At 41.6% G+C, this 16,403-nt stretch overlaps 1 protein-coding gene across 12 annotated transcripts in view; it reads right to left on the bottom strand.

The window, feature by feature from the left end:
• Positions 1–834: 834 nt before the first annotated feature.
• Positions 835–16,403, bottom strand: part of LOC118369861 (AN1-type zinc finger protein 4-like) — a 63,498-nt gene continuing 47,929 nt past the window's right edge. For all 12 annotated transcript variants that reach the window (XM_035754625.2, XM_035754626.2, XM_035754621.2 and 9 more), the window contains 2 exons: positions 6,809–6,926; positions 835–3,801 (listed from right to left, as the gene is read on the bottom strand). In XM_035754625.2, the coding sequence (XP_035610518.1) occupies positions 3,617–3,801; positions 6,809–6,926 (303 nt within the window). In that variant the 3' untranslated portion in view covers positions 835–3,616. The remainder of the gene's footprint in view (positions 3,802–6,808; positions 6,927–16,403) is intronic.

Genomic DNA, 16,403 nt, shown 5'->3' with positions numbered 1-16,403 from the left:
TTGCTCCAAACTCGCAGCACTCGTTCACTTACAGCCAGTATTAATCCAAACCCCTTGTGTTTGTTGTCCATAGCTTTTGCCTGCTCATGCCATAACCTTGCCGCCAACATGGGGCGCTCTGTTCACAATGTTGACATCAGCAAACAGCTCATCCACATGGATTAATCCCAGTTGAAACTAGGATTCATCCGTGAAGAACACCCTTCTCCAGTGTACCAGTGACCATCGAAGGTGAGCAGTTGCCCACTGAAGTCAGTTACGACACCAAACTGCAGTCAGGTCAAAACCCTGGTGAGGAAGACGAGCATGCTGATGAGCTTCCCTGAAACGATTTCTGACAGTTTGTGCATAAAATCTTTCGGTTGTGCAAACCCACAGTTTCATCAATTGTCTGCGTGGCTGATCTCAGATGATCCTGCAGGTGACGAAGCCGGATGTTGGAGGTCCTGGGCTGGCGTGTTCTACGATTGTGAAGCTGGTCGGACATACTGCCAAATTCTCAAAAAAAAACATTTGTGGCAGCTTATGGTAGAGAAATTAATTCCTCTGGCAACATTTCTGGTGGACATTCCTGCAGTCAGCATGCCAATTGCAAGCTCCCTCAAAACGTGAGACATCTGTGGCATTGTGTGACCAAACTGCACAATTTAGTGTGTCCTTTTATTGTCCCCAGCACAAGGTGCACCTGTGTAATGATCATGCTGTTTAATCAGCTTCTTGATATGCCACACCTGTCAGGTAGATGGATTATCCTTGCAAATGAAAAATGCTCACAAACAGGGATTTAAACAAATATGTGTGCGCAATAAGAGAAATAATATTTTTTTGCATATGAAAAATTTCTGGGATCTTTTATTTCAGCTCATGAAACATGGGACCAACATTTTACATGTTGCGTTTACATTTTTGTTCAGTGTAGTTTCTCATCAACGGGAAGTGTTATACCCTTTAGTAAAATACGTGTTGTAAAGGTGATGCCAGTATGTACAGTTCCAGTCACAAGTTCACACAAGGGTATTTCTTAATGTTTTACAATTTTCAACATTGTAGAATAATTGAGTTTTGATGGCTATGCTGAATCAACACATATGGAATCATGTAGTAACCAAAAAAGTGTTAATAAGGATAGGGGTCAGTATTCGGAAGTTCGGATGACTGACGTGCCCAAAGTAAACTGCCTGTTAGTCAGGCCCAGAAGCTAATATAGGCATATAATTGGATAGAAAACTCTGAAGTTTCTAAAACTGTTAAAATAAGGTCAGAAAGTGTAACAGACAGGGCGCGCTCCTCGTTATTTATCTCCGGTATTGAACACACTATTCTCAGTCTTAAATTGTATAGATTATTTACATATTCGGGTACCTGCGGATTGATTAGAAACGTTGTTTGACTTTACACTAAGTTTATTGGTAACCTTTGGGATTCCTTTGTATGCATTTTGAACGAGTGGAACAGGTGGATTACTCAATCAAACAAGCCAACGAAACTGACTTTTTTGGGATATAAAAGGACTTGATCGAACAAAACGACCATTTGTTGTGTAGCTGGGACACTTGGGATTGCAAACAGAGGAAGATCTTCAAAAGGTAAGTGATTTATTTTAAATGCTATTTCTGACTTTTGTGACGCCTCTGCTGGTTTGGAAAATGTTTTTAATGCTTTTGTATGTGGGGCGATGTCCTCAGAATATTATTATTTATTAGATAATCGCATGGTATGCTTTTGCCGTAAAACCTTTTTGAAATCTGACAAAGCGGCTGGATTAAGAAGTAGTTAAGCTTTTAAATGATGTATGACACTTGTATTTTCATGAATGTTTAATATTACTATTTTTGTATTTTGAATTTCATGCTCTGCAATTTCACCGGATGTTGTCGAAGGGGGCACTAGCGGCACGTCAAGCTCAAAGTTAAACAAATCAAAATATATTTTAAGTAGCCACACTTTTGGCATTCTCTCAACCAGCTTCATGAGGTAGTCACCTGGAATGCATTTCAATTAACATGTGTGCCTTGTTAAAAGTTCATTTGTGGAATTTCTTTCCTTCTTAATGTGTTTGAGACAATCAGTTGTGTTCTGACAAGGTAGGGTTGGTATACAGAAGATAGTATGGACTTTTACCATATTTCAGCTGTTATTGCCATAGTCATATGAAAAGATAAACAACATGGTCAGTCAATCCTGAAAATGTCAAGAACTTTTAAAGTTCAAGTGCAGTCGCAAAAACCATCAAGCGCTATGATGAAACTGGCTCTCGAGGATTGCCACAGGAATGGAAGACCCAGAGTTCCCTCTGCTGCAGAGGATAAGTTCATCAGCGATACCAGTCTCAGAAGTTACAGCCCAAATAAATGCTTCAGAGTTGAAGTAACAGACACATCTCAACATCAACTGTTCAGAGGAGGCTGTGTGAATCAGGCCTTCATGGTCAAATTGCTGCCAATAAAACACTACTAGGAGACAAATAAAAGCAAGACTGGCTTGGGCCAAGAAACACGAGCAATGGACATTTGACTGGTGGAAATCTGTCCATCGAGTCCAAATTGGAGATTTTGGTTCCAACCGCTGTGTCTTTGTAGGTGAACGGATGCATGTGTGGTTCCCTCCATGAAGCATGGAGGAGTTGGTGTGGTGGTGCATTGCTGGAGACCGTGTCAGTGATTTATTGTGGCCTCCATATTCACCCAACCGCAACACAATTGAGATGATTTGGGATGAGTTGGACTGCAGAGTGAAGGAAAAGCAGTCAACAAATGCTCAGCATAATGTGGGAACTCCTTCAAGGCTGTTGGAAAAGCAATCCAGGTGTAGCTGGTTGAGAGAATGCAAAGCTGCCATCAAGGGAAAGGGGGGCTATTTAAAGAATCTAAAATATAGTTTGATTTGTTTAACACTTTTTTGGTGACTACATGATTCCATATGTGATATTTCATAGCTTTGATGTCTTCACTATTATTCTACAATGTAGAAAATAGTACAAATAAAGAAAAACCCTTGAATGAGTAGGTGTGTCCAACCTTTTGACTGGTACTGTATGTGCCCATAGAAGCAGGGGAAAGGAGAGATAGGTACTGGATATAAAAACATTATGATACAGTAAGACAACAAAAACACTTCATTACAAAAAGAAAAACAGCAGCTTTCCCTCAAAAAACGTCAAAGTCAAATATTGGTATATAAATATGATAATTCTAAAGTGCATCTCTCAGAGACTGATCTGCAGTCCTATGTTTAGAAACAATCTGATAAAGCAAAAAATATAAAGATATAACATTATACGCTTGGAGTCATGCACTTCTGTTAAAACATGAAATAGACAGACATTCTGCTTTAAAAACTACAAATGTAATACTGTAATACTACATGCAATACTTTCCTGCTATGGAAAACGATCAAGGTTACTGTATGAGGAAAAGCGGATGAACAGTTCGTTCACATTGTCCAGAGCGAAGGAAACAGCTAGCTACTAAAGTCAATTTGCTAATATTCTGTGTTCTCCGTTTTGTTCACACTTGGCGTTTTGAAGTCGTTAAGTCCATTTAAAAGCACACAGTGGTGATTATGTTCCTTCTTTCTTTTTGTTTTTAAATCATTCAGGTACATCTGTTATTTTCCATCACAGAGGAAGGAGGAGTGCAGGGATAGAGGGGGACATGGGGAGGGGCTCAGATCTTGGGCAACTTGGGAGCGTTGACGATGGGGTTGGTTTCCTGGAGGAAGCGGCGTCCGGCGCTCTTGTAGTTGTACGTGCAGTCATGGGTCTCTGCATAGCGGTGGGTGGCGCAGAAGTTGTTACCACACCTGAGAAAAATAACACAACAGCCCTATTCAGACAGTATGGCTGTGACTGTTCCATTTTAAACCTCCCGAAGTTGGAGGGGATTTGAAAGTGTGATGATATAACAGATTTCTACTGAACAATAGTAATAAGTAGAACACCAATTGGTAACACTATACTGAAAGCCTGCAGCTACAGTGCATTTGGAAAGTATTCAAACCCCTTGATTGTCCACATTTTCATATGTCACAGCCTTATTGTAAAATTGATTAAATTGTTTTCCCCTCAATCTACACACAACACCCCATAATAACAAAACACTTTACAAATGCAGTGTATATCTAGCTTTATTCAGACCTCTATCCCTTCTCCATCGCAGAGGAACTGAAATAGAGACAAAAAAAAGTGTGTGTGATGGTTCGTGCTAGGCAGCTAGGGCTAAGGAGTCATCCAAGGGCACAGTATTGAAAGTTGTTGCATCATCATTTCCAGTATTCCCCTTGACTGCTCTATAGTCCTCTCCTCATCTCCTTTCCTTCATCCTAACTCATAACACCATGGGTGCACCAACTCCTTTCCTTCATCCTAACCCATAACACCATGGGTGCACCATCTCCTTTCCTTCATCCTAACCCATAACACCATGGGTGCACCATCTCCTTTCCTTCATCCTAACCCATAACACCATGGGTGCACCATCTCCTTTCCTTCATCCTAACTCATAACACCATGGGTGCACCATCTCCTTTCCTTCATCCTAACCCATAACACCATGGGTGCACCATCTCCTTTCCTTCATCCTAACTCATAACACCATGGGTGCACCATCTCCTTTCCTTCATCCTAACTCATAACACCATGGGTGCACCATCTCCTTTCCTTCATCCTAACTCATAACACCATGGGTGCACCATCTCCTTTCCTTCATCCTAACTCATAACACCATGGGTGCACCATCTCCTTTCCTTCATCCTAACTCATAACACCATGGGTGCACCATCTCCTTTCCTTCATCCTAACTCATAACACCATGGGTGCACCATCTCCTTTCCTTCATCCTAACTCATAACACCATGGGTGCACCATCTCCTTTCCTTCATCCTAACTCATAACACCATGGGATGGTGCATCTCATTGGTCTAAACTGGATTCCTCCCCTCAAGTTTAAAGTTTTAATGTCACATGCACAAGAACAGTGAAATGCCTTTCTTGCAAGAACTAAACCCAATGCAGTAATCAATATAGTACTAAAAATAACACAAGGTAGAACAAAAACACACAAAGAAAAATAAGAACTAGAGAAAGTAAGCATACTATATACAGGGACCCCTTGCCTTTGTCTTAACGCCTGGAGAAAAAAATTGGGCACCCTCCACATTTAACTATAACTAGCTATATTTTCAGATCAGTTTTCAGATGAAGGGGAAACTACAGACTAGGGGCGTGTTACAACGCAACTGTCCTACTTTCAACCACACACACCAAGTGTAACACTATCACAGTTAGCGCCCAAGTACAATTAGAATCTTTAGCACACAACGTGACTCCAACATCAGACGGTTAAGCGTTATGCCCAGGAGTTTACACAGCTCCAGTTACTCTGTTGCGTCACCACCACACACTGTGTTCTCTAAGCAAGGACAAGGAGCGGGGAGAGGAAGGGAGGAGGAAAAGGAAGAGGGGAGATGGGGAAGAGATAATGGAGTTGTGGTGGTGGAGACTTAAGCCAGCATGTGATATGATGTTGATGACAAACTCCTAGACATGAACAATCCCCCTTCCCCAAAACATGTGTAAATATTGGACTATATATTGTGCCTTCCTGTATTATACTTATGCTAAAACGTTTATTTTATTCCACTGAGACATTATCTTTATGTTCATATTATTATTATCGCATTGTCGAGAAGGAACCTGCAACTAAGCATTTTGTTGGACGGTAAATACCATGTGTATCCTGTACATGCTAGGAATGTACACGGCTACATTTTTTCAGAAAGACGTTAGTATTCATATGCCTCTAACACTGAAAAGACTGTCATTAAATTCAAATATCCATGTGACATACAAGGATATACAATGACATTTCAAATAATGCATTTACTAAAACAAACATTTACATTTTTATGACGTGCATGGTGTGCCCTATAAAAAAAAGACTGGTAGCCAACTGGTAGCCTTCACAGTGTGTAGCTTGTTGTTAATGTTGGCCAATCAAAGTGGCAAAGAGGCTCAATGTGGAGCAAGTGGAGAAGGATGTTCACTAATGCAATCTAATAGATTTTTGGAATAAAAAGTTTCCAATTTGAAGCAGTAGGAGACAATGAGCAACCAGCAGGTAGGCTGTTTAATATGACTGGGGCTGAGAGAAAGCGCAGGATGTGCGCCTGGCTAGCTTGGCTGGCTGGCTAGCTAGCTATAGCTTCTCTAGGTTACAAGACATGCACTATTATATGGGATGATAAATAACATTGTGGCTGCTACTAGTCAGCAAGTCTTGGCTGTAGCCAAATTGCGATGGTGTCTCTCCCCATGCTACACACACACCTCCCAAATATAACATCCGGAGCCAGCTGCAGCAATAGCGCACCATCCTCTCTCCCTCACGCAGCAATTCTCAGGTTAAAAAGTACTTAAAAAATAAATAAACCTATTTTGAATATCCGAATATCTGAAGAATGATACTATACAATGTGAAATTATTTCAAACCCCCCAGCCCTAGTAAATACAACTAATAAAACATCAGTTTCATTCCTGGCATACCTAGTAGAAGGACACACACACACAATTGTTTTATGAAGTGGTTTGTGTGAGAAGTACATTTTATTCATTTGGAAGTATAAATGTCCTTTTAAAAGTCACCAGAACTGAGCTTCTCAATCCTAGTACATACGACTAATGAAACTAACTCCTGGCATACCTAGGACTGGACAGACACACACAAAACAGACAAGTTTGAAATACAATGATTAATGAGGGAGAGAGAGGCAGGTAGGGAGGGAGAATGATAGAAGAATTGAGAGGTGAACCTGCACTCGTAGCTGGTGGCCAGACCAGTCTTCTTGCCACAGAGGAAGCAGTGTTTAGATTTCTTCTTCTTCTTTGCCAGTGGAACCTTGACTGAAGGCAGGTGATATGCAGGGGGGCCTGGAGGGAGGAGACCAGAATAAAAAGATAGAAAGAAAATAACTGAGTAATCAAAATAAAGTAAGCCAAGATCACTGCGGTGATATTAACATCAAATATGTCACTCTTAAATTATGGTGATAGTTAGGAAACTAAACAAGGTAACACATAAAAGAGGCTCTCTCAACTGAATGTCCTCCCTTGGGTCCAGTGAGGGAATTGTGATCACAATCTTACACTCCTCGCAGCAGATAGAAATGATTCCCATGTTAATTAAGTTTACGAGGGCCTCCCGAGTGGAGCAGGCACTGCATCTAAGGCACTGCATCGTGTCAAGAAGCAGTGCAGCTCGGTTGGGATTCAGAGGACGCATGGCTCTCGACCTTCGCCTCTACGAGAACGTACGGGAGTTGCAGCGATGAGACAAGACTAACTACCAATTGGATACCACTAAATTAGGACGAAAAAGGGGTAATATATATAATATATAATATAATAATATAATAATATATGCCATTTAGCAGACGCTTTTATCCAAAGCGACTTACAGTCATGTGTGCATACATTCTACGTATGGGTGGTCCCGGGAATCGAACCCACTACCCTGGCGTTACAAGCGCCATGCTCTACCATCTGAGCTACAGAAGGACCACATATACACACACACAGTTGAAGTAATAAGTTGCCAAATACATTTAAACTCAGGATTTCCACAATTCCTGACACTTAATCCTCGTAAAAATTCCCAGTCTTAGGTCATTTTGGGTCACCAATTCATTTTAATGTGAAATGTCAAAATTATAGGAGAGAGAATGATTTAGTTCAGTTTTTACTTCTTTCATCACATTCACAGTGGGTCAGAAGTTCACATACATTCAATTAGTATTTAGCAGCATTGCCTTTAAATTGTTTAACTTGGGTCAACCATTTTGGGTAGCCTTCCACAAGCTTCCCATAATAAATTGGGTGAAATGTTGGCCCATTCCTCCTGACAGAGCTGGTGTATCTGAGTCAGGTTTGTAGGCCACTCCAATACCTTGACTTTGTTGTCCTTAAGCCATTCATCCCTAAAGCCAACACCTCATTTGGCCGCCTTACGTTCCAGTACTCTGCTGCCTGTGACTGGAACGAATTGCAAAAATCACTGAAGTTGGAGACTTATCTCCCTCACCAACTTCAAACATCTGCTATCTGAGCAGCTAACCGATCGCTGCAGCTGTACATAGTCTATTGGTAAATAGCCCACCCATTTTCACCTATCTCATCCCCATACTGTTTTTATTTATTTACTCTTCTGCACACCAATATCTCTACCTGTACATGACCATCTGATCATTTATCACTCCAGTGTTAATCTGCAAAATTGTAATTATTCGCCTACCTCCTCATGCCTTTTGCACACAATGTATATAGACTCCCCTTTTTTTCTACTGTGTTATTGACTTGTTAATTGTTTACTCCATGTGTAACTCTGTGTTGTCTGTTCACACTGCTATGCTTTATCTTGGCCAGGTCGCAGTTGCAAATGAGAACTTGTTCTCAACTAGCCTACCTGGTTAAATAAAGGTGAAATAAAAATAAATATACATTTTGCCACAACTTTGGACGTATGCTTGGGGTCATTGTCCATTTGGAAGACCCATTTGCGACCAAGCTTTAACTTCCTGACTGATGTCTTGAGATGTTGCTTCAATATATCCACCTAATTTCCTCCCTCATGATGCCATCTATTTTGTGAAGTGCACCAGTCCCTCCTGCAGCAAAGCACCCCCACAACATGGTGCTGCCACCCCCATGCTTCACGGTTGGGATGGTGTTCTTCGGCTTGCAAGCATCCCCCTTTTTCCTCCAGACATAACGATGGTCATTATGGCCAAACAGTTCTATTTTTGTTTCATCAGACCAGAGGGAAAAAATACGATCTTTGTCCCCATGTGCAGTTGCAAACCGTAGTCTGGCTTTTTTTTTATGGTGGATTTGGAGCTGTGGCTTCTTCCTTGCTGAGCGGCCTTTCAGGTTATGTCAATATAGGACTAATTTTACTGTGAATATAGATTATTTTGTACCTTTTTCCTCCACCATCTTCACAGGGTCCTTTGCTGTTGTTTGTGGTGGTTGAAAAACGAGTTTGAATGATTCCAACCTAAGTGTATGTAAACTTCCGACCTCAACTGTACACAAAATGTGCGGTTAAAATAGGCAAAGAACAAACACATACATACATTTCTTTCCACAGGGCCGTGGGGTGAGACAGAGATACAGCTTAAACCCTACCCTCTTCAAAATATATATCAACGAATTGGAGAGGGCACTAGAAAAGTCGGCAGCACCCGGCCTCACCCTACTAGAATCTGAAGTCAAATGTCCACCGTTTGCTGATGAGCTGGTGCTTGTGTCACAAACCAAGGAGGGCCTACAGCAGCACCTAGATCTTCTGCACAGATTCAGTCAGACCTGGGCGATGACAGTTAATCTCAGTAAGACCAAAATAATGGTGTTCCAAAAAAGGTCCAGTTGCCAGGACCACAAATACAAATTCCATCTAGACACCATTGCCCTAGAGCACACAAACTATACATACCTTGGCCTAAACATCAAGTACCACAAGTAACTTCCAAAGCTGTGAACGATCTGAGAGACAAGGCAAGAAGGACATTCTATGCCATCAAAAGGAACATCAATTTGACATACCAATTAGGATATGGCTAAAAAAAATACTTGAATCAGTTATAGAACCCATTGCCCTTTAGGGTTGTGAGGTCTGGGGTCAGGTCACCAACCAAGACTTCACAAAATGGGACAAACACCAAATTGAGACTCTGCATGCAGAATTCAGCAAAAATATCAGTGTACAACTTATCAAAATCCAGAAAAGATACGTTAAATTCTATAACCACCTAAAAGGAAGCGATTCCCAAACCTTCCATAACAAAGCCATCACCTACAGAGAGATGCACCTGGAGAAGAGTCCCCTAAGCAAGCTGGTCCCGGGGCTCTGTTCACAAACACAACCCACAGAGCCCCAGGACAGCAACACAATTAGACCCAACCAAATCATGAGAAAACCAACAAATTATTACTTGACACATTGGAAAGTTTTTACTTTTTTTGAGCAAACTAGAATGCTATTTGGCCCTAAACAGAGAGTACACCGTGGCAGAATACCAGACCACTGTGACTGACCCAAACTTAAGGAAAGCTTTGACTATGTACAGACTCAGCGAGCATAGCCTTGCTATTGAGAAAGGCCGACGGAGGCAGACATAGCTCTCAAGAGAAGACAGGCTATGTGCACACTGCTCACAAAATGAGGTGGAAACTGAGCTGCACTTCCTAACCTCCTGCCCAATGTACGACCATATTAGAGACACATATTTCCTTCAGATTACATAGATCCACAAAGAACTCGAAAATAAACCTGATTTTGATAAACTCCCATATATACTGGGTGAAATTCCAGTGTGCCATCGCAGCAGCAAGACTGGTGACCTGTTGCCACAAGAAAGGGGCAACCAGTGAAGAACACCCACCCTTGTAAATACAACCCATATTCATGTTTATTTATTTTCCCTTGTGTACCCTTAACCATTTGTACACTGTTACAACACTGTATATATACATAATATCACATTTGTAATGTCTTTATTGTTTTGAACGTTCTGTATGTGTAATGTTTACAGTTTATTTTTATATCATCTACCTCACTTGCATTGGCAATTTTAACACGTTTCAGACAGACAGACAGTGCCAGAGAAAGTGAGAGCGCAAGACCAGGATAGAGCAAGAATGAGAGAGAGACAGACCGAGATATAGGGGTGAAGCCCAGGCGTAACAGGACCGATATAAACAGAGGTTAGTGTGACACAGCAGACGGGAGAATCTCCCAACCAGGTAGGCAATGGGCCATGAGATTGGATGTTATGTCCTCCTCACTAATCTGCTCTGATATACTATTACAGTATGTACTACACTGTTTCTGCTGCAGTCATTTAGCTGTGGCGGTGTGCCACAGCAAAATCACTGCTGCCACGCTCCCCAAAAAAATGGAATATGAAAAAATGAATTTGTTGAGGCGCACTTTGAAGATGCTAGAACGGTCCACATTTACTTTCCCTCTGCAAACACAAGTAATGACTAGAAAAACCACCCTACTACGGAGTTGTCTGGTGTATCTATTGTCTGGTTTATCTATTTAGTTCAACCACAATATTTGTTGTATTATTTGTTATTTCTTTTCAGGTGGATTAAACTGAAATTGCAAACAACTTTCGATGGCTTGTTAAAAAAAATAACTACACTTTGGAAATTATTTAGTTTTCAAATACCTGAAAGTGAACAGTTGTAATCTGACTAAAGGGACAAAGGCCATTCTTGAACATGGGGTTTCACCTCAAGTTACTCTACAGGTACATTATATTCACTGTGTTAATGCCGAAAAAAAAAAAAAAATGGGACATGCTTACTAAATACAGATACTATAGGCAAGCCCATGCTTCAGACTATTTATTTATAGCCACCATGCTGCAAGCATTTCACTACACCCACAATAACATCTGATTAAATATGTGTATGCAGCCAATAAAATGTGATTGCATCAGTTGGGCTACATGTGATAATGCTTATTGCTAATAGCATACCTAATAATATGGACAATCTATTGGCTATATGCATGGTCCAATATGTTAAAATTGCACTAAGAAGAAGAAATCGCTCTGCAACCATTTAGCAACCATTTCCTGGTTGCTAAAACTATAATAGTTTATGTGACAAAATAAGCTGGTATAGTGTAGAGAATCAATGTACCATCATTGACAAACAGTTGTTTCAGCAGGTTTGTCAAAACTGAAAGTAAAAGATGCAAAAACAACACTTAACAGGAAGCACAGAAATAGCAACACAGAAAAGATCTACCGCTTCGTAGACTTGCTCAAAAGTAGAAAGATAGATCTATAACTCACATTTTTATGTGAATTTGGTCAGGTCGCCCAACAACTTACACATTGCTACTTTAACATAATTTATTGGGATCATTTCTATAGGTGGAAATTCTATTTTAGATGGTGTCAGCATCCTTTTAAATTCACCAGAACTGAGCTTCTCAGTCCTACATAAAATTACTCTGGGGGAGACCCCAGACCACCAAAACAAGGGGAGATGGACCCCTCCTTGAACCGCACCTCGATGACCTTTTCCCCCACTGCTACAAATGTTTCAAGAGGAAACACTGGTACGTTCTCAAAGGCCAGCCACACGAAATGAGCTATTTGAAGAGAATCAGTTTGAGCAAAGTGAGACATAGAATCGCTCATCTTGATTACATAATGAGTTGTTATTTCGGATGCAAGGTCATTTGCAGATTAGTGATCTGTGCAGGCCAACTGCAATGTAGCCGATCTCAAAGATGTACTGCAAGCCTGTCCTTGGCTCATTGCATGGTGTGTATATGTCATTGTGTGTGCACAAACGTGTGTGAACATGATAATTCTCATTTACGTAAGTTCACACACCCCTGAGTTAATACTTTATCGAAGCACCTTTGGCGGCGATGACAGCTTTGATTCTTCTTGGGTATGTCTGTATCAGCTTTGCACATCTGGATTTGGGAATTTTCTCCCATTCTTCCTTGCAGATTTCCTCAAGCTCTGTTAAGTTAATTTTTTTATTTCACCTTTATTTAACCAGATAGGCTCGTTGGGAACAAGTTCTCATTTGCAACAGCAACCTGGCCAAGATAAAGCAAAGCAGTTCGACATAAACAACACCACAGAGTTACACATGAAATAAACACACATACAATCAATAATACAGTAGGAAAATCTATATACAGCATGTGCAAATGAGGTAGGATAAGAGAGCTAAGTCAATAAATAGGCCATGGTGGTGAAGTAATTACAATATAGCAATTAAACAGTGGAATGGTAGAATGTGCAGAAGATGAATGTGCAAGTTGAGATACTGGGGTGCAAAGGAGCAAGATAAATAAATACAGTATGGGGATAAGGTAGATTGGATGGGCTATTTACAGATGAGCTATGTACAGGTGCAGTGATCTGTGAGCTGCTCTGACAGCTGGTGCTTAAAGCTAGTGAAGGAGGTAAGAGTCTCCAGCTTCAAAGATTTTTGCAGATCGTTCCAGTCATTGGCAGCAGAGAACTGGAAGGAAAGGTGGCCAAAGAAAGAATTGGCTTTGGGGTTGACCAGTGATATATACCTGCTGGAGCGCATGCTACGGGTGGGTGCTGCTATGGTGACCAGTGGGCTGAGATAAGGTGAGGTTTTACCTAGCAGAGACTTGTAGATAACCTGGAGCCAGTGGGTTTGGCGACGAGTATGAAACGAGTGCCAGCCAATGAGAGCGTACAGGTCGCAGTGGTGGGTAGTATATGGGGCTTTGTAGACAAAACAGATGGCACTGTGATAGACTGCATCCAATTTGCTGAGTAGAGTGTTGGAGGCTATTTTGTAAATGACATCGCCAAAGTTGAGGATCGGTAGGATGGTCAGTTTTACGAGGGTGTTTGGCAGCATGAGTGAAGGATGCTTTGTTGCAAAATAGAAAGCCAATTCTAGATTTAATTTTGGATTGGAGATGCTTAATACGAGTCTGGAAGGAGAGTTTACAGTCTAGCCAGACACCTAGGTATTTGTAGTTGTCCAGATATTCTTAGTCAGAACCGTCCAGAGTAGTGATGCTGGACGAGCGAGCAGGTGCTGGCAGCGATCGGTTGAAGAGCATGCATTTAGTTTTACTTGCATTTAAGAGCAGTTGGAGGCCACGGAAGGAGAGTTGTATGGCATTGAAGCTCGTCTGGAGGTTAGTTAACACAGTGTCCAATCAAGTACCAGAGGTATACAGAATGGTGTCGTCTGTATAGAGGTGAATCAAAGAATCACCAGCAGCAAGAGCGACATCATTGATGTATACAAAGAAGAGTCGGCCCGAGAATTGAACCCTGTGGCACCCCCATTGAGACTGCCATAGGTCCGGACAACAGGCCCTCCGATTTGACATACTGAACTCTATCGGACAAGTAGTTGGTGAACCAGGCGAGGCAATCATTTGAAAAACCAAGGCTGTTGAATCTGCCAATAAGAATGTTGTGATTTACAGAATCGAAAGCCTTAGCCAGGTCGATGAATACGGCTGCACATTAATGTCTCTTATCGATGGCGGTTTTGATATCGTCTAGGACCTTCAGCGTGGCTGAGGTGCACCCATGACCAAGTTAAATGGGGAGCGGTGGTGAACAGCAATCTTCAAATCTTTTCACACATTTTCAACGGGATTCAAGTTTGGGCTTTGGCTGGGCCACTCAAGGACTTTCACATTCTTGTTCTGAAGCCATTCCAGCGTTGCTTTGGCTGTATGCTTGAGGTCATTGTCCTGTTGGAACATAAATCGTCACCCCAGTCTGAAGTCATTTGCACTCCGAAGCAGGTTCTCATCAAGGATTTTCCTTCATTCATTCATTGTTCCCTCTATCCTTACCTGTCTCCCAGTCCCTGAAAAGCATCCCCATAGCATGATGCTGCCACCACTATGCTTTACGGTATGGATGGTGTTAACCAGGCACAACTCACCACCTGTCTTTCTCCAGACATAGCGCTTTGCATTCAGGATAAAGAGTTACATTTTAGTCTCATCAAGCCACAGAATCTTTCAAAGTCTTTCACATGCCTTTTTGCAAACTCCAGGTGTACTGTTTTGTGCCTTTTTCTCAGGAGTGGCTTCCGTCTGGCCACTCTCCCATAAAGTCCAGATTGGTGATAGGCTGTAGAGACTTGTCTTTCTGGCAGGTTCTCCCATCTCAGCCAAGGAACTCTTGTTCTGTCAGGGTGGTCATTGGGTTCTTGGTCATCTCCCTGACCAATGTGCTTCTTGCCAGGTTGGTCAGTTTGGTCGGACGGCCAGCAATTCCAAACAATGGAATTGGCAACAGTTGGACTTCAAATCGAGTTGTAGAGACATCTCATGGATGATCATGAGCGCAATTTGGAGTGTCATTGCAAATGGTCTGAAAACTTATGTACTGTAAATGCAATATTTCTGGATTTCATTTCACTAAATTTGAAAACATTTCTAAAAACATGTTTTCACGTTGTCATTATGGGTTACTGTGTGTAGTTGGGTTAGGGTAAAATAATATTGAATCCAATTTGAATTCAGGATGTAACACGGCGGCGTGTAACTGGCAGCCCGCAGGCCGCCCACCTTTGGAAGGATCTCAGATCTAGATTTTTTTTAAATATATAAATTTACCAACTCAGTCGGGGTCTCAATTTACTGTTTCCAGTTAGTACATAAGGTGCAACTTCATAATTAGATTTTGCGTTCACTGATACGCAAAACATTTCAAAATAATTAACTACCTTTAATTAGGCAAGTCAGTTAACAACTAATTATTATTTACAATGACAGCCTACCGGAGAACAGTGGGTTAACTGCCTTGTTCAGAGGTAGAACGAAAGATTTTTTTTAACCTTTTCAGCTCGGGGATTCGATCCAGCAACCTTTCAGCTATTGACCAAACGCTCTAACCACCAGACTACCTGGTGTCCCAATTAGCCCATGTCAACTAAAAATGTTTAAATTGCCAAGTTAGTCAGTCTCACTCAGATATTAAAACCGGCAAACATTTCTCTCCGCCCCATCGCAAATTTTTTTTTTTCTTTTTTGGGGGCGGCAGCGTAGCCTAGTGGTTAGAGTGTTGGACTAGTAACTGGAAGGTTGCGAGTTCAAACCCCCGAGCTGACAAGGTACAAATCTGTCGTTCTGCCCCTGAACAGGCAGTTAACCCACTGTTCCCAGGCCGCAAAATGAGTAGAATTGCATGAAATTAGTTAAAAATGGCTAAATATTCTCTCCGCCCCATGTCAAAATGTGTAGAATTGCAGCAAACTGGCTTTAAAATTGCAACACTTTCTCTACACCCCATGGCAAAATGTAGATAATTGCATTAAAATGTACTTGCTGTATGTGTGTGTTCTCAATGGCACTAATCCTAGGTCAGTGAGCTGCTTTGTTACTGTGTACATGCATATACATGTATGTGTGGTGTGTGTCTATGCGCCAATGTATCTGTCTGTAAGCATGCGCCCTCAGTTTGAGACTACCCCTGGGTCGGTCAGAGTGCGGTTCTCTGTCTCTCTGACACTGTGTGTGTGTGTGTGTGTGTGTGTGTGTGTGTGTCCCCGCTCTGTGGCAGTGTGTTGATTGTGGCCACCCACCCTGCCTCACCAGGCCAGAGACACAAAGACAACTGTCTACAGGACAGCATTATACTGCATACTACAGACCCTGTGCTGGGCTACTCGGATACACATGTTGCTTTCACAAAGACTTGGGTTGAAAACGCACCAGCAACCAGCAGCCTTTTCATCTCAATAAAGAGGGTATACATAGTTTTGCCCGACTGGGTGATTCAAGAAATTTGGATGTTCGGATTCTCATGAAATTTGGAATTTCCCTTCCAGATATCTTCCACCAGATTTCCTCAT

The sequence above is a fragment of the Oncorhynchus keta genome, chromosome 36 (assembly GCF_023373465.1).
Source record: "Oncorhynchus keta strain PuntledgeMale-10-30-2019 chromosome 36, Oket_V2, whole genome shotgun sequence".
Lineage (NCBI taxonomy): Eukaryota > Metazoa > Chordata > Actinopteri > Salmoniformes > Salmonidae > Oncorhynchus > Oncorhynchus keta.
Note: the sequence above shows the minus strand (reverse complement) of the source record. Positions and strands in the feature narration are given on the sequence as shown.